This window comes from Myotis lucifugus, unplaced genomic scaffold (assembly GCF_000147115.1).
Source record: "Myotis lucifugus unplaced genomic scaffold, Myoluc2.0 scaffold_294, whole genome shotgun sequence".
NCBI classification, from domain to species: domain Eukaryota; kingdom Metazoa; phylum Chordata; class Mammalia; order Chiroptera; family Vespertilionidae; genus Myotis; species Myotis lucifugus.
In genome coordinates, this window is record NW_005871342.1 from 659,502 (window position 1) to 685,578 (window position 26,077).

The 26,077-nt window shown below is 33.3% G+C and overlaps 1 protein-coding gene across 1 annotated transcript in view; it reads right to left on the reverse strand.

Annotated features, from left to right (window-relative positions):
- The window catches only part of VPS13B (vacuolar protein sorting 13 homolog B), a 583,949-nt gene that overhangs the window by 297,388 nt on the left and 260,484 nt on the right, over window positions 1–26,077 (reverse strand). Inside the window, exons 26-29 of the mRNA XM_023763624.1 lie at window positions 15,069–15,269; window positions 5,581–5,752; window positions 4,957–5,071; window positions 2,610–2,751 (exon numbers count right to left, since the gene is read on the reverse strand). Of these exons, the coding sequence (XP_023619392.1) occupies window positions 2,610–2,751; window positions 4,957–5,071; window positions 5,581–5,752; window positions 15,069–15,269 (630 nt within the window). The remainder of the gene's footprint in view (window positions 1–2,609; window positions 2,752–4,956; window positions 5,072–5,580; window positions 5,753–15,068; window positions 15,270–26,077) is intronic.

Below are 26,077 nucleotides of genomic sequence, written 5' to 3' on the forward strand. Positions count from 1 at the left end.
ACCCCATCACTAGTGAACCTCTTTCGCCTCCACTTTCTTCTTCTTGTGTTATTGCCTATCACTCAATGACAGGCAACAGAGGGGAAGAAGTATGCAATTCAGCTCTCACTGTTGATTTTGTTTTTAATCAGGACTTTACGATGAAGAAAGGTGAGATAAAATTTACCTTTGTACTATATGTTACTTTTTTAAAGTTAATTTCATGAGCACTAAGAAAACTTGGAAGTAGACATTAAATGGGTGTGCAATATAATAATTTTTCATATAATTGTCCTGCCCTCAGAACATATTTTTACTGTTCCTAACTTTCTCATTGCCCCTCTTCAGATTTTTCTTTCCATTTGCTTTCTATATTCAAAACAAAAGGAAACCCGGTAAAGCAGGAAAAATTACTACCACTCTTATCACCGCGCTGCTGAATATCTGGCAGCAGTAGGCGGAGGAGGGTGGCTGTGGTGTGGCCCTGGTAGAAGAGGCCAGCAACACTTGTCTGTCTCTGGGTGTCCAAACAGGATGTTGGAGAGGGAGTAGAATCAACAACTGATCTAAATAACCCAACTCAAATCTTCATTAATGACAATATTTGAATCCTGGAGTTAATGTAAAAGGTATTTCAATGTCTAAATCAGGGGTCCTCAAACTTTTTAAACAGGGGGCCAGTTCACTGTCCCTCAGACCGTTGGAGGGCCGGACTATAGTTTTAAAAAAAAACTATGAACAAATTCCTATGCACACTGCACATATCTTATTTTGAAGTAAAAAAACAAAACGGGAACAAATACAATATTTGTATTTGCATGTGGCCCGCGGGCCGTAGTTTGAGGACCCCTGGTAAATGTTTCGATTAAAAAAAATATTTTTAGAATACTGAATATAGGTACTCTTAAAAGGTAAACTCCCATAAGCGATAGCTTGTTTGTTAAACTACTGAATCCATAACTCACTTAAGATTAGAGGGGGGGATGCCCTAGCCGGCTTGGCTCAGTGGATAGAGCATCCACCTGAGGACTGAAGGGTCGCAGGTTGGATTCCGGTCAAGGGCACATGCCTGGGTTGCAGGCTCCATTCCCAGTAGGGGGAGTGCAGGAGGCAGCCGATCAATGATTCTCTCTCATCATTGATGTTTCTATCTCTCTCTCCCTCTCCCTTCCTCTCTGAAATCAATAAAAATATAAAAAGATTAAAAAAAAAAATAAGGGAGGGGAAGAAAAAATGAGTGAATACTAGCTGGAGTTAATATATAATTACTTTTCATACAATAATAATCAGTATTTTATAATTAGGAAACACTAATTATTAATAACACTAATAATTAGGCAATATTAATAAAATAAAAAATAGTGCAGTTGATAAAGAACATTTTTAAAGGACATTAATAATTTTGTTTTTTTCATGAATATACGTTAAAATGATTAAGAATGTTTTCCATGGACACTAATGAACCTTCAAAGAGAAGAAAATAAATCTAAACAGAACTTTCTCCAACCAAAGTCACATTAAGAGACCTATTTTTTCCAGACTCGGCTAGAAAAAAATTCAAAACGCAAATCAGAAAACGAGCATTTGCCATGCCAATAAATATTAAAGATTAAATCTAGGAACAAAATGATTTAAAATACTTGGCTAAGTTTTAAAATTCTAAAGATATATGCTTTAAATTTCTTTTGATTTACAAAAAAAGGGGAAAGAAGTAGATAAGTAGTTTATATTACATATCTAATGTTTTCAATAATTTAATAAATTCTCAAGACAATAACTATTACCATTGTGATAATCTGCTCTTAATAATTTAAAATACATGTATTTTTACTAAGTTAAAAATGCCACTTAGACCTGGCTGGGTGGCTCAGCTGGTTGGAGCGTCATCCTGTACACCAAAACGGTTGTGGATTCCATTCCCAGGCAGGGCATGTACCCAGGTTGCAGGTTCGATTCCCTGAATAATGTTGCTCTCATATCAATGTTTCTCTCACTCTCCTTTCCCTCTCTAAAAATCAATAACATATTCTTGGGTGAAGATTTTTAAAAAGTCACTTAAAATGATTAGCTTAGTAATATATTCAGATGCTTTGTACTGTTAAGAAAAACCAGGTTCCAGACTTCTAAAAGCCATGTTGTGTAGTCTAGTGTTCATTTTCTATCCAGTCAACAAAGGACATACAGCCTTTTCCAGAGATTCAACAGGGTACCACATAAGGTGCTTTGAATTATTTGTGAAAAGGAAATGGCATAATAAAAGGTGGGAGAAGCAAACTGAGTAAAAAATCATAAAAGGAATGACAAAAGCAGTATGGTCAATTCTTGATTACAACACATGCATAATTTAAAAAACATATTTAACATCCGTTTTTAACTTTTTATGGTGTTTGTAAAATTAGTTTGTATTCATAAAACCAGGGGAATACATAGCATAGGCAAGTAACCCAGAAACAAATCAGATTACAGTGGAAAACCAGTCTATGATTTAAAAAGTAATGATAGCTCATTTACAAAGTAAGATGGTACAGAGGGAAAGGAAAATCAAGAGTTGCCTCTATGAACAGTTCAATCCCTTCTCTGGGTTCCTGTTAATGGGAGTTCTGTAGCATAATTTAAAAATGATTTCTTACAGAAGGAAAGAAGCCAGAGCAATTACTGAAAGGGTCCTGCTTGCTGACGGGTCGAACCAACAAGGTGCGTCTGTTCAGCTTGTCAGTACAGGAAAGGAAGACACCTCCACACTGCCCCAGAGACCAACACTCTTTCCCAAGGCTTGAGGTGATGGACAGGAGCAAAGAAGGTGAAAAGACAAAAAGCAATAAAAGCCATAAGCAAACACCTCAATACTTTTAATTCTGCTCAAGTTTTATAGGTTTAGATTTGAGCCACTGCTAGGTATGACTTGTGTCTGGACCATCTTCTGCAAAAGTATTGTTAATGGAAATAAACAAAAATGAGGTATTTTTAGTGTAAAATGACTACTTTTAGTTTATGATTAAAAAAAAATTCACATGGCTCCCTTATGAATTAGAAAAACTTCTAAAAAGTCAATATAATAACACATTAATGTTAAAATATATTAATAAAAGCAATCTTACCTTTGACCTTTGGAAAAATTTACTTGTTATTCAGGAAAAATGGTTACAAAACAGAAGCAGCTAAAATAATAGTTTCATTTTACAATGTAATTTTGGAAAAATAGGTCAAAAATTATTCTGAGCTCTAATTCTTGTAACCATTTGTCCTACTGCATGAAAGAACAAAGATAAACAGTTTATATTTTCAAAAAATCATAGTTACTAAATGAGTCTCACCACAGGTTTTTCTTTGCACTGTAGAAATACTCCTTCAAAATGTCCTGACTGCCAACCTTCCCCTGGCCTGGAAAACATAAGTTCACCTTATCTGTTCTCTTCAATTATTCTGAATTTAAAAAGTGAGCATATATAACTATTCAAGTAGTAATGATGGAAACAACACTACTAAGCAGTGGAACTAAAATGTGGATCTGAGGATGCAATCAATAGGACAATTTACTTAACACCACACACTGGTAGTTCTGCACAGAAACATTTGTCTTAATGATAAATTATATATTTATTTGGTTAAGGACTTAGTTCTATCTTACCCATGAGACTATGAGGTCCACAAGGGCATGATTTATGTCTATTTTGTTAATCACGATATATCCACTGTCTAATAGTGTGTGACACATAATACATATTCAATAAATATTTTGATTAAACGAAATGAGTAAATGATCTAAAGACTTACTAAAATTATCCTAAATTTCACAGTAAAAGTCATAGATGATATAGAACATAGATTGTAATAGTTACATCATCAAGAAATTATTTCAGCTATATTATTCATGTATCACTTGCAAGAATCATTTTGATATAAAGATATACCATTTAAAAGGAATAAAAGAGCTAAATCAAAAATCAATTAATGATTCACTATTAATACAATAAAAACAATTATATGTTTGGCAAGATAATACTATAATAACAGATCTTAAAATATATACAGCAAAATATTTTGAACTTCACAATTACGACCCAATTTTTCAGCTGTGGCAGTTGGATAATTCGTGACATGAGCAATGTGATATATGTGATAAAGGATAAAAATTCAAATGTTTTAATGTAGAATTAGAAACCTGTTAAATAAAAAAGACCTTTTTAGGGTATATAATACATCAATAAAGGTATACAAATATATGTGCTTCTGCAGGTACTCAAGAAATAATTTTTGAATGAATATTATGAATTGAGAAAAAATAAATAAGGCTATTAAATGACAAAATACAATGAAATTTAAAATATGATGCAATTTAGATTTGGATTTTAATTTGGAAAAAAATGACAAAATTGCTATATAGCTTTGTGAAAATACCTAAAATTTCACTTTTTACTACTGTTATTTATCATTATAAACAAATTATATTTGCTTATAATCATACTTTTCATAGAAATGTATTAGGGAAGGAAAATATGAATAGTCTCCGGAGTGAAAAGGGACATGAGATGTAGCTTCATTTAATCTACATTATACTGTTATAGGGAGTGGCTGGCAAGGATATAGCAAAAACCAAAGCCATCACCTGTGTCCCAAGCATCTTAGCAAATAAACAACCCATGTAACAAATGTCAGAGATGATTAATAAAAGCAGCTTATGTCATTTAATATGGCAATGTGGATATTTATAAACAAATTTGCCATTTTATGAAACAAAACTTTATTATATTTCACATATGAATGAATACCAAGTAAAATTAACCAATTTATCTGTTAAGAAACCTCTTTGAGAATAATTATAGTATTTCTAAAAAATAACTAACCAATATAAATGTAAAAATTCTTATTATACTTTGTATTTCTAAAAAATAACTAACCAATATAAATGTAAAAATTCTTATTATACTTTGTTCAAAGAAAATATAGCCTTTCCCATAATCATTGTTCTTTACTTACCTGCTTCTGTAGTGATCAATATTGAAACTTTCTACTTTACATTTCACTTTGGTATATACATCCTGGACATCTATGGAGGCACTGAGGTCTTCTAGTTCATTGACCATACAAAGCTCTGCAATAAGAAGTGAACATTAATTTCAATACTGACCCACAATCAATGGCATGTATATTCTTGGCATCTACAAAGGGACTGAGGCTTTCTGTTTATTAACTACACAAGATTCTGCAATAATAAGTAAAATTTATATCAATATAGGCCTCACAATTAAGATAGGACACCTATTTCAAAATAGGGGAGTTCATAGTTAGTGTTTTATGTGTCATATCTGATATCAGTCATTGATTTTTGCAATACTTTTAGTGACAATAACCTAATACATCAATATGATCAAGAAGAAATTACCTCGTGGCTTTTAGGATGAATTTTAATACAAACAAGACAAAATTTAGGTATAATATTCAATGTTAGTATTGCTAATAGAAATCATGTGAATTAGATCTGATGACATTTATTTAATTTAAATGGCAATGACAAATAAAATGAAGTCTACTATGATTTTTTTTCTAAAAACAGTGTTTAATATTTTATCTTTACAGTACAGAAGAAAAGGAATCCTGTACCTGTGCCTTTATTTTCAGGATCTGGAGCAAAGAGTTTTATCGTAATTTTGGGCAGCACCCACTGCATCCATAGACTAACACGTCCACTGGATCCACCGATGTTACTTGTAGTTTGTTCCAAGGTAACAGAATCAGAGAATGGTGAATCATCACCTGCTTGTACAGAATCTCCCTGGGTTGACAAAACAACACCATGTAACTTAAAAAAATCTTTAATTATTACCTATAACTTTTCCATATGCTAATGCTAATCATATAAATGGTTATGCTAATACATAATGCTAATAATATAAGCTAATAATATAAACATATACTAATCAATACACTGATGCATGTTATTATACTATTTGTTTAAAATATGTGTGCGTGTATATATTTAAACATTAGTCAAGTAGGCAGCATGATGTATTAGTTTAAGAACTTCAGATATTAGCCATGTGATTTAATCTTTCAGATTGATTCCTCTTCTAAAGTAATGGTTATTATAATAATATTTACCTCTTAGAGTTAACATTAAATAAGAACATGAATATAAAGTGATTACCTATAATAAACAATGCACAAATAGCAGGTATGATTATCACCATCAAGCTTGACCGATACTTAGAAATTGTACACTCATATTTTTAATAATTCTTGTCTTTCTCATTTTGTCATCGTTCTAATTTTAGCACATTTTCATGTGCTATATATTCCTAACTTTTAACTTCTAACTCCATCTATGCCAAGGAGTAATTTAGCAACAGTCAACAGCTAGAACAAAACATCCCCTAAAATTTGATCGAATTCAATGTAACATGATCAGTATACGTACTGTTTTGTAAGGATAGTTTCTCAGACTAATCTCTTACTCAAACCATTAGATTGGCTCTTAGAAATAGGAATGATAAGAAAAACCTCAAACAAAACAAACCTAAGCACTCAACTTTCATATATTTGTGAAATAAATATATTGTAAATATATTACCACAAGACATTTACCTTGACGTCAGATTTACAGCATCTTTTAATCAGAATAAAATTCAATTTCATTGAATCCCCATAAGGAGACCAAATGGGGAAGACTTTCACAAAACAATAGGTATGTGTTTATTGTTGGAATAGTTAAGCACCGAGCACAGTAAAGCAATAGTGTCCTGTGATTTACAGTGACAAAAAATTACAGACTTAATCCTGAAGGTAGTATAATCATTGCTTGATCCAATTACATGAAGCAAAGCACCCAGCTTACTGTTTAGTGATGTTTTCATATAAATGCTTCTCCAAAATAAGTGGTCCTATATCTGCTATAATTAAAATTCCTAGAATTTGAGAAGCTATAGAAAAATTCGGGTTTTTGGTTAGCTGTCTAAAATAACACAGCATCCAATGAAAAGCATAAACTAATCCCAGGAAAGGATGCATTTTACAAAGTAAAATTCACTAAAAGACAACATATTGTAGTCAGTGTGCCTTTCTTTACAGATAGGTTCTTAGATCAGAAGCATTCATAAATTAATTCTCCCTCAAACAGAAGAATATCATAATCATAAGCCTGGAAATTGCAGAGAAAAACAGCCATCTCATATCACAGTTAGGCATATTCACTATGAATGCTAAGAAAACTCTGGCTGCAAATTTAATAAGTAAGCACTCCTGAGGAAAGGTTTTGCTTTCCTTCCTCACGGAGTTTCAATTTTCGTTTTGGATTTACAACATTTGGTGCGGTATTGTTAAATATGTTTATGCATTAATTTTCTGCTCTATTTCCAATTCTATAGCAAAATCGAGCCAGAATTGGAGATGCTGAACTATTTTCCCACACCTCTATGCCAAGTTCCAAAATATACAGTTTAATTCTTTCACCATTTTGTTGCAAATTGACCAAAATACTGAGTGTATTTTCCTAGCTGAATTTATCTTTGTTCATCTGGAAGAGCAAACACTTCAGCCCTTCATCCTTGGCCTGTTTCAGACCTCAGGGATGATCATAGTTTTGGCCACATTGCTATTCTCCCTTATCAAAATAACTCCAGAGTTCTTGTTCAATCACGAAACGTCCCAAAGGGCTAAACACTTCCACCACTGTTTGTACTTAAGTCAACAGTAACAAGTGGCCTGCTGTGGTTTCCACTACCTTTGCTCCCATTATTTCAATGCGAGGGTGGGAAAAATGATTAACTGTTTTTTAAGCTCAGTACTTAAGCCTCTCACTCATATTTCCCCCTCTACACCACCCAGATGGATATTCAGGAAGCTAGGGCTATATTCACCGAAAAGTATGGTGCTCCCTATCAACATGTCAACATGAAAAGAATTACTCATAGTTTAAAGTATAAATCATCCAAGAATCATATAAACAAATACTTCTACTTAATACAAACAATTGTTAAGAGTGTGCTTTTTAAAACTAGATTTATAGTAAATTCTTTACAGTTAAAACAATTTAAAAATAATAGTTTTGACCCAACTCACCAAGAGAAAACTATACTTTAAATAGTAAATGTTTTAACATTTGTTATGAACTTTTAAAATGCAAATATTAATTAGGAATTTAAAAAATTCAAAACTGCAATTTCAAAGTGGTGCTCAGATATATAATTGATATCCATAAGCACAACAAAAGTAAGGTAACCTCAGATTATACCTATACAATAAAACTATTTGAAATTTAAAATCAAGTAAGCCAATAACTGTAAAAATAGAGAGATTATCTGAAAATAAATGCATTTTGAACAACTACTAGATACTAAGAAATGAACCACTTTATGCTGGATGAACCACTTTTTGAGAACAGGGATGCTAAAAGTAACTTTAATTCCTTAATCAACAAAGAATGCAAATCAAAGTTTGTCATGAACCTAAGCTTCCACACACTGGAGCTTAATCTGTCAATTCTTACTTTAGGGTATGTTGTTAATCAACATTAGCATTCACACAGCATTTTAAATTTTTCTAAGCTTTAAAATTATTTCTTATACCAATGCTGTGAATGAAGATAGCCTATCAAAGACATTACTCATACATACAAGAAAGCAAAAATGGAAACCTCTAGCTATGAAATTAATAGTGAAAAGGTCCCCCAGGCTGGTGATCCTAGACTCTGAGTCCCTCAGAGAAGCAAATATATAAAAGTTCCTTTGGGGGGGACCAGGCCATCACTACTATGTAAGACCTTCATAAAGAAAATCCCATTAAAGAAGTACTCCCAAAATAAGATTACATAACACATAAGGAAACAATCTACTATAAGAAACAGTTAGGAACACAACAAAGAGCAGGATTAGAGTCTCAAGAAATGCATGTAACAGAGCTGATAAAAATACAAAATAATTATGTTTAAAACAATTAAAAACAAAAATTAAGCTCATATTCATAATTTTATATATTTACATAAAAGTATATTTGTAGTGATTTAATGAATATATACATCTCTATACATAATACATCAGACTTAATTTAATTATAATATGAGTTGATATTCCCAAATTATTGAATATCCATATATTAAAAAACAATGTGTGTGTAAAATGTATTCTGTACCAAGCCCAGTTGCTTAAATTAGTGTTATCCTTGGAAAACAAAGATAATTAGCAACAGATCATGGTGAAAAGTTTGTATTCCACACCCAGCATGGCATTGAAATAATATAACCCTTATTTGACACCTTGACTTCTGCGCCAATCGAAACTTCTCAGTATAAATCATTTTACTTCTAACCTACAATGTTTGACTGAACACTTTTTTTAAAAGATGGAAAAAAGCAGCATAAAAAGTACAACTAATATGGAAATGAAAAAGGCAACAGAGGGTCAATTTTTCATCTTTTGCTATTTGGACAAAATTTATTAGAGCTGAAACAATGCTAGAAGTTTTCCTTCACAGAAAAATACTATCAAAAGAGAAAATTGTGTTCAACTTAAAATACTACCTACTATTTAAAAACTTAAGTGGAATATTTATTCAATGTAGTACTGGAAGTCCTAGCCAGAGCAATTAGGCAAGAAAAAGAAATAAATGGCATCCAAATTGGAAAAGAAGTTAAATTATCTGTTCACAGAGGACATGCCCTTATGTAAAAAAAAACCCAAAGATTCCACATGCAAATAAACTGTTAGAACTAATAAGCAAGTTTAGCAAAGTTGCAGTATACAAAAGCCACCTGAAAAAAATCAGTTATGTTTCTATATACTAACAGTGAACAATCAGAAAAAAATTAATAGTGACTCCATTTAAAACAGCATAAAAAATAATGAAATACATAGCAATAAACTTGACCAAGAAGTGAAAGATCTGCATGTTGAAAACTACAAAATATTGCTAAAAAAATTAAAGAACATGCAAACAGATGGAAAGATGTCCCATGCTCATGGATTGGAAGATTTAAGATGGCGAGTTACTGTTAAATGGGTACAGTTTCAATTGAGAAAGATGAAAAAGTTTTGGAGATTGATGGTGACAGAATAATGTGAATGTACTTAATGCCATAATTTGGTACACTTAAAAGTGGTTAAAATTGTAATTTTCATGCATATTTTACCACAATAAAAAATGACAAAAAAGTTAACTGGGACATAAAAATCATTCCTTTATAGTAACAAAAATATATCATATTTACTTAGCACTTATAATAAATGTTTATTAGTTTTATTTGATGAATATTGTGCCACTGGAATGGGATTCAAATTTTTATTTTATCATAGTTTTAGTTTATCAATGACTAGCATAAAATTCATTTTCTAGAAATACTGAAATGTCAACGTTGGAGGTGGTAAGAGGATCAAGATCCTTGCTTATATTCCCTTTACATTAATTACATTAGTGTTCTATGTCCATCCAGTCTTTACCATTCATTGTCCCTCTTTTCTAATAATCTTCTAAGTTAAAACTTCATATATATTCAAAGACCTTCCAATTAGATGAGATATATGTTATACCAAATATCCTTTTCAGTTAGTATTACCTTGCTGAGTATCATGGGAATATATAGTGACTGAGAATTTACACACAAAATTCATACTTTTCCAGAATATAAAATAAGAGGGAACATATCACATTTCATTTTATGCATAATCTTGATAACAATGTGACTAAAATATTATGAGAAAGAAAAGTTAAAGACCAGTGTCTCACATGACTACAGATACCAAAATCCTAAATAAAATACTAGCAAATACAATCCAGCAAGATATAAAAAGGAAAAAGCATCACCACCAAGTAGGATTTATTCTAGAAATGCAAGATCAGCTTAATATTTGAAAAATCAATTAGTATAATTAGCCACATTAAAAGAATAAAGCAGAAAACCAACTACATAATCATCTCAATTTAATAAAAATATCAAATATGAAAGACTATATGTATTATAAAAGGGGTAAGACCTTTATAACGAAAACTAAAACCTTATTGAAATTTAAGAACACATATATACACAGAGGGATAGCATGCTCACAGGGCATATGGACAAACCGCACATTGTCAGTTAATATGGATATTAACCCTTTGAGTGCCAACCAATATCCTAGGAACTATGCTAAAATTGCCAAGGCATTTTGAGTTAAGGTTTTTAAATTTTCTTCTCCACATAAAGAGTGAACTACTAGCATCTAATAGTGACACTGCAGGAGGAGCGCGGTAGCGCTCCCCGGCACTCTAGGGGTTAACATTATCCCCATTTTTATAGATGATGAAGCTGTGGCACAGAGGTTAAACAATGTAATCATAAGTTGAAGAGATAAAACTCAAGTTGTTTGATCCCAAAGTCTCCTTCACAGATTCCATTAACTTAGAATCACATTAAGATAATCTGATCCAATTCCAAATATGTGTGGCACTTCAATTCACTGTGTTTCCATTTTCTAATACATAAAATAAGGATGCTGGTCGAAATCATCTCTCCAACAATTCAATTATATAACTGTAAGTTGATGGAATTAAGAGAAACATCTTTGCTCCTTTGTCAAATTCTGCAAAATTATATACCAAAGTCAGAGGAAGGTAGTTCTTAGGAGAGAATCTATGGCAAAGAGTGGGGAAATAGCATACACAATTTAGCTAGTTTTCTCTGGGGGGGGGGGGGGGGGGGGGAATACACCTTAGAGAAAATTACTAACATTCTATTTTGCTGTTGGAGCGGTTACTATAGAAACTAAACACATTACTCTAATTTTCTTTTTTTCCCCTTTTGGTACCCACATTCTCTGCCAAATCTTAGAAACATGCTTGAACACATTTGGGGATAATATTAAGTGTCACTATAATTCTAAACCATCCATACTAGCAAATCACATTAAAATGACATAAATGTGCCAGAACCGGTTTGGCTCAGTGGATAGAGCGTCGGCCTGCGGACTCAAGGGTCCCGGGTTCGATTCCGGTCAAGGGCATGTACCTTGGTTGCGGGCACATCCCCAGTGGGGTCGTGCAGGAGGCAGCTGATCGGTGTTTCTCTCTCATCGATGTTTCTAACTTTCTATTCCTCTCCTTTCCTCTCTGTAGAAAATCAATAAAACATATTTAAAAAAATAAAATAAAATAAAATGACATAAATGTGCTTTTTTGAGTCAGAAAATCAGCATTGAATAAAGCATCTTTAAAGATTCTGGATTCACTTTCTTTCCTCCACCTCCTAATTGTTATACCAACTGCCTCAGTTATCAACATATTTCAACAGGTAAAGAAAAATTAAAATAACATATATGGTATTACATTAGTTTGAAATGGTTTGTCAAACACAGTCATATAACATGTATATAATTACTTCCAGGTAAAATTATATCATTAAAAGTCTATTAAACCTTGTACACCAATGTTCATAGCATCATTATTCATTATAGCCAAAAGGTAGAAACAACCCAGATATCTATCAATAGATCAATGGATAAATAAAATATTATATATATAATAAAACAGTACTAATCCATAGACAGGAATGATATTCTGACATATGCCACTACATGGGTGAACTTTAAAAACATTACCCTAAGTGAAATAAGCCAGACACAAACAGAGAACTATTGTATGATTCCTCTTATATGAGGTACCGAGAATAGGCAAATTCAAAGTGACAGAAAGTACAATAGAGGTTACCAGGAACAGGGATAGGAGAACGGGAATGTGGAGTCATCATTATAATGAGTATAGAGTTTTAGTTTGAAATAATGAAAAAGTTCTTGAAATGGATAGTGGTTATGGTCACACGACACTATGAATACACTTAATGCCACTGAATGGTACATATAAAAATGGTTAAAACAGTGCATTTTAGGTACTTATATTTTACCACACAAAAAATAATTAGAAAAAGTTAATCAATGATACAGAGAAAGAAAAACCAAGATTTAAAAGACCAGTTCTTAGTACTCAATGATGTTAAAGACATTTTATTTTAAATCAAGCAACATGGCAAACTAATTTGAAATGAACATTTTTCTTTTCCACTACAAAAGCAAAGAAATTTTGGATAAAACACAGTAAGAATTTGTTTTAGTACATGAAAGTGCTGTATGTCTTTTCTTTGGCCTAGCCAGTGGTCGGCAAACTCATTAGTCAACAGAGCCAAATATCAACAGTACAACGATTGAAATTTTTTTTGAGAGCCAAATTTTTTAAACTTAAACTATATAGGTAGGCACATTGTTATTAATTAGGGTACTCCTAAGGCTTAGGAAGAGCCACACTCAAGGGGCCAAAGAGCCACATGTGGCTCACGAGCTGCAGTTTGCCTACCACTGGGACCTATTCTCCACCATTTTCCAACCTCTGTGTCTGGGAGTGTAACCTGTATGAATATATATCTGTACTCTTGTCCTCTGCTTTCTGGTTGGCTTCAACTAATGAGGGACAGTGCCAGGAGACAGAAATGAGGGAGGAGAAAGAAGTCAGGGTATTTATTCCCTGTTCTGATAACCTCTCCCTCCCTGGCTTTAGCCTAGTGGTAGCAACAACATCCCAGTGCTAGTAGATCCAGATACTGTACTACCTCCAGTGGTTTCCCTTCCCAGTCAACACCTATTTCCTTTTATTAAACGCTCTTATACTGCTGGATTTAAAAATGCTATCTTTTTCTGACTAATTCAATAGCCAACCTTGAAAGAAGTAAACGCAAATCTCGAAGTATCAGAAATAAAGAGGAAACACTACGTCATGGTAATGAGGGTAACGAGTGGGAAGTGAGCCCATGGTGGCAAGTGGAAGTGTCAGTTTGGTAAGGGTTTAGGGGTTGCACAATGGCATTCAGGGACTGGAGACAAGGCTTAGAGACCGAGTTAAGGAGTCCTTTGCCTAGGCCTCGGGCCAAAAAGAGCTGCTTCTTCAGCAAAAGGGATAATCTCCTAATGCTTCACCAGACTGAAGAAATAGCATAGATGTTTTCTATAATGGGCACCAAAGTGGGAGGGAACAAGAAAGAAAAACACCAACCTCTCTCTCCTCTCTTACTCCAATCTCCTGTTTGTAACACTCCTCAAAGGATGAGAAATGGCCAAACAAACAAACAATTCCATTACTTAGGTCTTATGTTTCTTAAGATTTGGAATGAACAGGGATAAAGAAACATAAGACCTAAGTAATGGGATTGCAGCCCCTCCTCCCCCATGAAGCATAGGTGTAGAATCTAGAAATGTGCCCATATGAAGTCAACGGGCCATATCCCTTCCAGGGTAAAAGCAGTTAATTCTTTCTTAGAGATTGAATATTGATAGAATACAAAATCTCCCGCAGTAAAGAAAACAGTTAAACTTTATTGAATGATGTAGTTTCCAAACTTATTTAACCGGAGACCCTTTTGTCTTTGAACCACTTTTTTTTTCCTGTCCCTTCTACTCTCATTAGCTCTCTGTATTTTCTTTCTATTCGTTTCCTCAATTTCCTTTTATTCCAGTTTACTCAGTTTTGTTTGTTTGTTTGTTTTGCCATTTCTCATCCTTTGGGGATGTGGTTCCTGTCTCCCATAGGGGTGCATACTGGAGGCAACTGATCAATGTTTCCCTCTCACTCTCTTTCTTTCCCTTCCTCTTTCTCTAAAATCAACAAAAACATATCCTAGAGTGAGGATTAAAGAAAAAAGAAAGGCTTTTAAGATGATCCGAAGAAAGGAGAGGACTATGGGTCTGACAGAATTGAAAACCATCAATCTAAAGATAACAATACCACCCTGGTTCAAAAAAGGGGTAGAGGACGAGAGGGTACAGGAAGGGGAGCATGAGCCTCTTTTCACTAACCTTCTAAGTTTCCATGCTTCTGAGAAAGCATAACTTTACTGTGTCTCGGTTTCTACCATTTCACAGCACCCCCACTTCCTGCACTACCTCACTCCCTACTGAAACTGATTAAAATACTTGGACCTAAAAGGAACAGTAAATGCACAGCCACTGCTACCATCTCCTCAGGAGCCTCTGAACCTGCCAGCTTCCACAGAGGTGAGGTCATCTCCATTCTCATTCCTGACAGGGAACTCTGTGCTATATATCACCCTTCATTTGGTAACAGAATTCTTCAGAAACACTTACCTCAGTAGTAGTTCCAATGTCAGCAGATGGGCTGCATGTGCTGGTGTCTGGAGGAGCTGTGCCCACACTGCTTCTCACTGGGGAACTAGGAACAGGCCCAGCCATGGTCTCTGGATAGGCTGAAGCACTGAGGCTGCCTCTCTTCTGAATCTTATTCCACACTTTACGCATAATGTCAGTTAGCTCATACAGCAGCTGCACCTGAGCAGAAGAAAAGAGAAAACAGTCTTTCAACTTCCAGGCACAACTGACTTAATGTGAGAAAATTAAAACAAGTCCAGGAAAACAAGAATATATATCAATGTATCACTGATCATGATCTATAATCTATGATAGGCAATTATTATGTATTATCATGAATATTTTATCACCACACTATGATTCTAATAAGAGATACAAAGAAAAAATTCAGATATAAAAATTTATAATTTTCAGCATTTTATCGTGATTTGAATTTAAAACAGATATAATGATTTTAGTCACACTTGAAATCTGCCTCATTAGCAATTGGATATTTTATAAGCAATTTAGCATTTTCGTAGAAAAATAATGCTACTATGATAATAATGCTAATATAACAGATTATTCCAGGACAGAATTCTTTTTACATATGAATAAAGCAAACACAAAGAAATGCCTCTTAACAGAATCAATTTAGAAATCAAATATATGTTAGTAAGTATGATTATTTGGTGTTTTATGAAATAATTAACATTCTTATTTGATTCCTACATTTAAATTCTATTTCTCAGGGGAATATATCTGAAACTGGACTTCTTGCCCAGCAAAATAAAGTGAAAAAAATAATAGAATAGTAAAGGAAAAATGTTAAATATGAGACTTTTCTATAGATAAAGAACATAAACCATCCAACCTACTATTTCCCTAGGATTTGTCATTCCAATATTCAGAGAAAAAAATGTTTTAACTTGCACATTGTTTGACTAAGTTCTAAGATATTTACACAAGATTTCATAAATAAGCATTAATCATGGAATTTGTATGACAACATATTGCCATATACTGTATAAAATAAGCCCAGAGAAAAAATGCCAACACAATATATAAGCAAATCCACAGCTGGATACCATATTCTGCTTGCCATTAAAAAAAAAAAAAAGCAAAATTCTTATATTTATAAAAAGTTTCAGCCCCAGGACACATCCAGATGATAAAGCTGGCTTCTTATGTGGGCAGAACAGATGCATAAAAACACTGTTGTCAATCCTTATTTGATATAAAACAGTACTGGGTTACAGTTTTCTCTTTTTTGTGTGATGAAGTCTCAAATCTCAGGTTATAGCTCTTTTTGTTAAAAAAAAAATAATCTAATGGCTAGAGATCTTACAGAAAACCTCTTAAAATTTTAGTTCAAATTCTTTCGTCCTTCATTATCATGAATAAGTTCTCTCTAAAAAGAAACAATCTTATGGCAACCCAATGTTTTTAAATGATTATTTTACTTTTCCTTAAACAATTAGAACTGACAAATAAGGAAAGCATAAGCCAAATAAAACAGGTTCTAAATATTTCTAAGGGCATAAGGTTTATTTACTTAAGGGATAGATGCTAGTTTATTGTCACTACTTCTGATTGTAACAGTTACCATTAAATAATTGTATATGAATGTCACAAAGGATACTGTGTATTTAACATACCAAGCAAACTCTGACACAAACTTTAAACCTATTTTTATTTTCAAAGGAGAGAGTTGCTATCACAGAACTGAGACTTCCCAAAATCTCTTTAAAACGAGCACCATGAGAGGCAGCAGTATATGGGATATGTATGAAAATAATTAAATATCAATAATATCCGGAGTATCAAATAGTAACTCAATATCAAAAATGTAACATTTTATTGTTTAAAAATTAATTTCACATACAGATTCTCATTTCATCTATGACCAGTCAGAAAGGAGACAACTGGATTAGAGAGGCTGGGATATGCCTCAAGGAGATCCATTCCTCGTGGATAGACAGGATTGAGGTGGGTGCAGAAAGCCATTCCCGTCAAAAGAACAGCAAGAGCAAAAGCCAAGTGCAACAAATGATCATCATATGATGATGTAGGGGCAATGGAAAATCCTGTTCAGTTAGGAAGAACTTCTCTTACAGGATATTAGTAGAGTCTAATAGAAGAGTTGTCATAAAGGTAGACAGGAAGAAGAAAAACCATGGGTACACAATGTCAATAGAAACCACAGAGGAATGACACTTCAACAAGCAATTACTCGTACTTTTTTAAAATCTTCATTGTTGAGGGTATTACAGATGTCCCCCTTTTTTCTCCCAATTGCCCCCCTCTACCCAGTTCCTGACCCATCCCAAGGCTTTCACCACCCTATTGTCTGTGTCCATACGTCATGCATACGTGCATATAAGATCTTTGGTTAATCTCTTCCTGCCTCCCCTCCCCCTTTCCCTCGGAGATTTGTCAGTCTGTTCCATGTTTCCATGCCTATGATTCCATTTCATTCACCAGTTTATTTTGTTCATTAGACTTATTTATTTTGATTTTTAGATTCAACTGTTGATAGATATACATTTATTGCCATTTTCTTCTTCCTCCTCTTCCTCTTCTTAAAGAATACTCTTCAACATTTCATGTAAAACTGGTTTGGTGGTGGTGAACTCCTTTAGCTTTTTCTTATCTGTTCAGCTCTTTATCTGATCTTCAATTCTAAATGATAGCTTTGCTGGGTAGAGTAATCTTGTTTGCAGGTCCTAGCTATTCATCACTTTAAATATTTCTTGCCACTGCCTGTGGCCTGCAAAGTTTCTGTTGAAAAATCAGCTCACAGTCATATGGGCACTCCCTTGTAGGTAAGTGCTTTTCTCTTGCTGCTTTTAAGATTCTCTTTGTCTTTAGCCCTTAGCATTTTAATTATTATGTGTCTTGGTGTGGGCCTCTTTGGGTTCATCTTGTATGGGACTCTCTGTGCTTCCTGGACTTATAAGTCTATTTCTTCTACCAGGGAAAGTTTTCTGTCATTATTTCTTCAAATAAGTTTTCAATATCTTGCTCTCTCTCTTCTCCTTCTGTCACCCCAATAATGCGAATATTCATATGCTTGATGTTATCCCAGAGGCTTCTTACACTATTTTCATATTTTTTGCATTGTTTTTTATTTTGCACTTATGATTGGATTTTTTTACTTCCTCATATTTCACATCGATTTGATTCTCATAATCCTTTACTCTATTCTTGAATCCCTGTAAATTATTCTTTATTTCAATTCCTGACTGGTCCTTTTTCATGTCTTGAAATTCTAAGATCCTTGTAAGTCTCACTAAGTTCCTTGAAGCTCTCATTAACCATTATTTTGAACTCTATAGTTTGCTTGATTCCGTTTCTTTCCTTTTTGATATCTTTCTTTGTCTCTGCATTTTGGTTGCTTCCCTGTATGTGTTTCTATGTATTAGGTAGAGCTACTATGTTTGCTGGAATTAGTAGAGTGGCCTTGTGTAGTAGGTGTCCTGTAGAACCCAGTGGAATGAAATTTCAATAAGCAATTACTGATACGTTTTGAATAGCACAGAGAGCTCTAAGTGAATATGAATTGAGAAAGACTATTTCATTTGGCATGCAGGTTGTTACTAATCATAAAACCTCAGCGTTAAGGTGGTGGTGGGTAGGAAGAGATCAAACAAAGAACTTGTATGCATAACCCATGGATACATAAAGTAGTGTGGTGAAGGCCTGGAGTGGGGGTGGGCTAGAAGGGGTCAATGGGGGGAAAGGAGGACATATGTAATATTTTCAACAATACATATTTTTTAAAATAATTTTTTTAGAAACTTAGTTTCGAAAGAAAAAATTTTTGCCAAAAAAATACCTTTTTCATATAGAGCATTACACTTACACATTATAGTTTCCCGTATCTAATTTTCTTTAAAATATAAAAATGAAAATCGGGGGATCAGAGAAATCACAAATGAGTAAGTGGTACAAGAATACAAATCCAGGTTTGTCTGAACTCATGAGTGTGTTCTTAGACAGTAATGCTTAATTCCATTATTCTGGTGAAAACTGAACATAGATTAAAGCAATAAGACTATGAGTAAATGGAGAGGAAAGAAGAATAAAACCCATTCTTTCTCTAGTTCCACATACTTTTAAATCCAAAAATGCAAAGATAGTTTTGTTCCTAGGAATGCTATATAGGAAGAGAAAATAATAGCATTTTATTGGCAGAGGGAAAATTGAAATTATAGAGATTTCTATAGGCTTATTTAATTTTGGGATGAACACAAATTTTAAGGTCTGAGAGACTAGTGTCTAAAAAGATTGAAGGGAATTGTATAACTTTGGTAAAACAGTTAAGATGAAGGGACTACTTGACAGAAATCATCCCTAGGGGGAAAAAAATCTGATTAATCAACTAAGTTATATATTTACTGTGTCCAAGGCTCTTGAATGGCAATGAGTTCCAGGAACTGACACAGTAGTTTAGGTCTCTATAGTTGATATAAAGAACTACAACAATGTCTGATATAACAATGAATTTTCTCTGGGCCTGCCCTATATATACAACCAACACTACTCTTTTAAGTATATAAATTACTTGAGGCCTCTGTGTCTTGGCAATAATCAACCAAATTAATTAATGTATAAGGGTCAACACGATGTCACTCTAATGGATAAATAAAAGAATAATATGTATTTAAGTAGGAATTATTTCTCTGAAATGGAATCAAGAAGCTTATCCACTGACTACAATCAAAAGTCCACAAAGCTTCTGATAATATATGCAAATGCTACTGTTAGGTATTTACATTGTTCTGGGGGAAAAGCTCATAGCTTTTATCAGATTTTCAAAGAAGTCCAGAGCACACAAAAAAAAGACAAGAAGTACTGTCCTTCACAAAAAACACAAAAAACAAAAGCAGATGGATTTATAAGCAACCATTCATGAGAAAAGTTTGAGTCATTAATCTTAAAAGAAAAAAATAGAAACAGTAAGAAAAATTTTAGGATCCTATATACATATGGATGTTTGTATTTTACAGATCCACAATACATTTATGTGAGGTAGGATACACAGAAAATAAAGAGACATAGATATATTTCACTAAGAAAGATTAAACATTTTTTGGCAAAAGATTTTATAAAGTTTAAAGGCAAATAAGTGTATTACCAATACAGGGTTTGTATTTATAGAGTATAAGGGAAGATCTTCAAAATAAGAAATGTAACAATAATTGGGTACAAGATAAAAATTATCAATTTATAAAAGAGCAAATTCACTGGCCAATAAACATTCAAAAACTGCTCGACCTTATTAGTAATCAGGAAAATACAAATTAATGTAAACAATATGAATTGCCAGCTCACAAAAAAGCAAACTCAATGGCCAATAAACATTTGAAAAGATGCTCAAACATCTGGTTTCATTTCCCTTCAGCATGAAGGACTTCCTTTAGGATTCCTTATAGTTCAGATCTACTGGTGATTGATTTTTTTTATGGGAAAATATATTTAGACTTCATTCATAAAAGTTATATTTATTTAAAATTCTGGTTGAAAAGATTTAAAATATTTTTTTCACAATTTAAAAATGTTGCTCTTCTGACTTGTGGTTTCTTAGGGCAAGTAAGCTAAAAATCAAATCTTGGTTCTTTTGTTTGTAATGTATCATTTTTCCCGTGATACTTTCAAGATTGTTCATTATCTATGGCTTTCAAGAGTTGGGTTATGAAATGTATAGGCATTGCCTTCCTCGTGTGTTTATCTTATTCATCTTTGTTTCCCTCATTTCTGGCTTACATGTAGTGCTCAATAAATATTCGCTGAATTCACTTGTGGAAAAAAAAATCAAATCATCATTTGTAATTTTGACAGAATCCAGAGGGGAGTCTGGAAGCATATGCTAAAGTAACCACTCACAAGGAAGAGGTTTATTTGGAATCTCGTGTTTAATCATTAAAATTCTGATTAATCTGGCACACCAGGGTATAAAAAAGTATTGACTCCTTACTAAATCTTTGAGGACACACTGATTCTTCAAAGTGCTATAGTCTGTGTCTTCCTATTCTATCAGGAATACAACTTCATTCCACCAGGGATATTCAGACCAATTTATGAGAAGGGTCTCACATAACAGAATTGATCTAAACTAACAAAATGGCATTCATATAGTATAGAATTTACAAGTTTTAAACATAAATATCTCACTTAAATTTCCCCAAACCTTATGATCAATGTTGGTTATAGCACATGGTTAATACTTTAACAGAAGTTGGTTTGTGAGGAATTATCAAGAAGATAGCCCGGCTGGCATGGCTCAGTGGTTCAACATCAACCTACCAACCAGGAGGTTATGGTTCGATTCCTGGTCAGGGCACATGCCCAGATTGTGGGCTCCATCCCCAATGTGGGCCATGCAGGAGGCAGCGGACTGATGATTCTATTTCATCATTAATGTTTCTATCTCTCTCTCCCTCTCTGAAATCAATAAAAATATATTTTTTTAAAAAGAAGATAAAGTGGAATTAATAAGAATGATTGCATTCTGAGTGAAAGGGATTCTCAAGGCATGAGGTTTATTCAGTCTTGGTTTAAGTCTCAAATAAAGGTCCTTGGTATTTGAGGAGCAGCAGCAAGTATGCCCTGGGAGGCAGGTTACAGGAGAAAGGGACAGAGGAAGGATACATTAGAAAATACCGGCCTAACATAAACCCCTGCTAGTATCTATTTGATGACTTTGCTTAGAAGTGGTTTATATTTAAGCAACAACAAAATCTAAGCTTAGTTCCAAACAAGGTAAATATCTAAAGAGGATATCCCAGAACTCTATTTTTGAGCAATAGTATTACATTTAATAGGATTCCATACAAGTCACAACATTACTATCTCAAAAAAAAAAAAAAAACATATATATATATTAAAGATTAGTAACAGTGGAGTTCTAGACTAAAACAATAATGGTAACAGTATTTATTTTAAACTAGGATGGCTATGGATAACCAGAACATGTAGAGTAGGATAATTCTCCCAAAGCTATATGATATTTCCTAAGTCCCTAAATTACAAGATCTCTGGGAGACAATTTCAAGTAGCAGTTAGCTGCTGATCATACAAGAAGTAAGCTACTACTACAGATAAATATGAATACTTTTTAAATATTATCTCTAAAAGTTTCTTCATATCCCTTTGTAATCTGTCCTTCTTATTAGTCCACTTTCCTATTACTCCCTCCTTCCCGCTCCCTGCCCTGCCTCCAGATAACAAGGAACCTGCTTGCTGTCACAATGAAGTACTTTGAATATTCTAACATTTTATATAAGTGGAATTATTCAGTAAATACTCTTTTTGGTCTGGTTTCCTTCATTCAGCATAATAATTGTGATATCCATCCAAGATATTTCATTTTATCAATAATTCAGTGTTTTTATGGCTGAGTAGTATTGCATTGTAGGTAGAGGCCATATTTTAATTATTCACTTATTGATGAACATTTGGTTTGTGTTCATTTTTGTGCTACACAGACAAAGCTGCTAAATACCTCTGTGTACAAGTTTCTGGACATATATTTTTGTTTCTCTGTGGAACTACTTCGGGAGGAAAGGCTAGGTTGAATGGTAAGTGCATGTTGTTGGGGGGTTTTTTTGTGTGTGTGTTTTTCAGGAATTTTGAAGTTGTCTCCAAAGTTGTTATAATTTTTATATTCCTACCTGCAGTAGAAATGTAAAAGTGTTCAAGTTGGTTCACAATACTCAGTCTTTTTTTATTTTAGCCAATCTAAAAGATGCATATGGTATGTCTTCATGCTTTCTTTTTCCATGATGAATAATCATGTTGTGCATCTTTTCAACCTACCTACCTTACATGGTGAATGTCTGTTCAAATACCTTCCCCATTGTCTTCATCTTATTTTATTTATTATTATTATTTGTTTCAACTTATCGAGTAAAAAGGATTCTTTAAATATTCTGTACAACAGTTTGATAAAAGTGTTTCAATTATATTCTCTACATGTGCTTATTGCTATCTTAATATGTCTTTCAACAAGAAAATGTTTAAACTTGATTATGCCCAATATCTTTGAGTCACCCAGCAGCATATCTCTCCAGCAATCCTGTGTGGTTTTCAGGGTAGAGATCTTGAACATCTCTGTTAGATTCATTTGTTCATGTTTCTTGGCACCAATGTAAATGCAAATGATCCCTTCTATTTTCTAACTGTTTGCTACATAAAAACTACAATTGATTTTTATATATAAATCTTGTCTCTTCCAACACTGATAAACATTTTTATTAGTTCTAGTAATAGTCTCTTAGAGTCCTCTGGGATTTTCTGTAAAATACAGTGTTGGGCAAAAGTAAGTTTACAATTGTTTGTATAGAAAATAATACAATAATTAATAAATAATAATACAAGAATAAAATGTTTTCGCGACTCACAACGATAAACCTACTTTTATCCCATCCTATATTTTGTCATATGCAACTAGCAAAAGTTTTACTTTTCTTATTTTTATGCCTTTGATTTCTTTTGCTTGGTTTATTGCAGTGGCTAAGAGGTTCAGTATGATACAGAACAGGGTTACAGTAAAAGCAGTTATCCAGGGCATTTTCCTGAACTCAGTGGAAAACAATTCAGTATTTTACAACTAAGTATTATATATGATTTATCATATATGTTCTTTATTGGTTTGAAAAGGTAATCTAATACTTGTAATTTACTGAGTTTTTTTTATCAGAAATAGGTGGTAAATTTCATCAAATGTTTTACATGTATCTATTGAGATTATCATATAATTATTCTCCATTGTATGTATGTATGTATGTATGTATGTATATGTATTTTTAGAGAGAAGGAAGGGAGAGAGACAGAGAAACATCTATTTGTTGTTCTACTTATTTATGCATTCACTAGTTGCTTCTTGTGTGTACCCTGAATGGGGATCAATCCCTCAACCTTGGTGTATCGGGATGACACTCTAACCAACTGAGCTAGGTGGTTAGGGCCACATTCAATAGCTTTAAAAAGATACATAGGGGTATGGTATTCAGATTTTCTATTTCTTCTTGTATCATTTTTCTACAGTTCTTCAATAAAAAATTTTATTTCACCTAAATTTTGCATTTGTCAGCATAGAGTTGCCCCTTTGTCTCTTACTATGCTTTTAATGTCTATAGAATCAGTGGTGATAACCTCCCCCTTCTTTCCTGATATTGGTGGTTTATATTGACTCTTTATACTGTTTCACTCACTTCTGCTCTTTATTATTTTCATTATTTTAATTACTTTGGGTTTACCTTCTTATTTTCTTAGCTTCCTAAACTGAAATCTTAAGTGGATGATTTAAGCTCTTTCTTCCTTTCTAATATAATTATTTAAAATTATGCTTTCCTGAAAACACTGCTTTAGCTGTATTCACTTTTTCATTGTCATTCCATCAAAATACTTTCTAATTTCCAAGTGATTTTGTCTTTGATTCATAGATTATTTTAAACATGTTGTTTAATGTCCAGATAATTTATTATTATTTCTAATATAATTTGACTATGGTTAGATAATATATTAATCTTGATCCTCTTAAATAAGCATAATGAAACCATACTGTACACCTGAAAAAAAAGTGATTCCACAGTTGTTTGATATGGTGTTCTGTAAATGTCAATTAGATGAAGGCGAGTTCTTAGTATTCTTCATATTTCTTATATCTCCAATTGTTTATTTGTTTTTATCTAGTGGCTTTATAAAATACTGAGAAAGATGTTATAAAAATATCCTAATATGACTGTGGTAGTATATCTTTTTCATATCTTATATATCTCCAATTACTTATTTTTCATCCAGTTGTTTTATAATCACTGACAGAAATTGTATAAAAATGCCATACTCTGATTGAATATTATGTTTCCATTAATTCTGTCCCTTTTTTGTTTCATACCCTCTTAACCTCTGTTAATATTCTTTTTATATGTCTATTTCATTGGAAAAATAAAAAAAGCAAGTCAAGCACTTTTATGCTCTTTGAATGGTATCTTTTTCCTATGCATTTATTTATATTGTTTCTTTGTATTTCAAATATCTCTCTGCAGTAGTCTTGCTTTTCTCCCCCCTCTATAAATCTTTGCCTTTTAATGGGGGTAGCTGGATCAGGGTCAACAGCTTTTTCTGTAAAGGGTCAGACAGTAAACATTATAGGCCTTGTGAGCCATATTATCCTTTCCTGCTACTTACTTCGGCAGTTGTAGCATCACAGCAGCCTTGACAATATGTAAAAAATGTTATCCCCAACTTGGCCTTGCAGACCTTAGTTGCAAACTCCTGGTGTAAACTCTCCTAGTGAAGATCATTAACATTTAATGTGTTCATTGATTAAGTTGGTTCAGCCCCTACAAATTATTTTTTTTGTTTCTATCCTGTTTTTGTAACTCTATTACCACTTCTTGACTTCATTAAATTGGAATATTTTTTAGTGTTTCATTTTATTTTATTATTTTTAAAAGATTAAAAAAAATTTTTGAGAGAGAGGAAGGGAGAAGGAGACACAGAGAGAGAAAAAATGAGAGCACAACATTGATCAGCTGCCTCCTGCAAGTCCCCTATCAGGGATCGAGCCCCAAACCTGGGCATGTGCCTTGACTGGGAATTGAACCAGCAACCTTTTGGTGCACGGGACAACGCCTAAACCAACTGAGTCACACTGGGCAGGGCAGTATTACATTTTAACTAATCTATTGGCTCTGGCTCCACCTGATTGTATTTTTGCATGTTTTTCAACTTCAGTATTTTCTATGCTCCATGTTCAAGTTCAGTGATTCTTTCTTCTGTCATATGCAGGGCACAACTTAAAACAACAGGAATTTTTTGTTCCATAATTTTGGAGGAAAGAGTACCTAATCAAGGTTTAGTAGGCCACCCTCCCTCTGAGACAGCAGAATTGATTTCTCTCTTCCTTGCTTCTGGTGGTAGCCAGCAATCCTTGAATTCTTTGGCTTGCAACTTAATTAATCCAATATTTGCACATGGCACTCTCCCCAGGTGTCTTTACA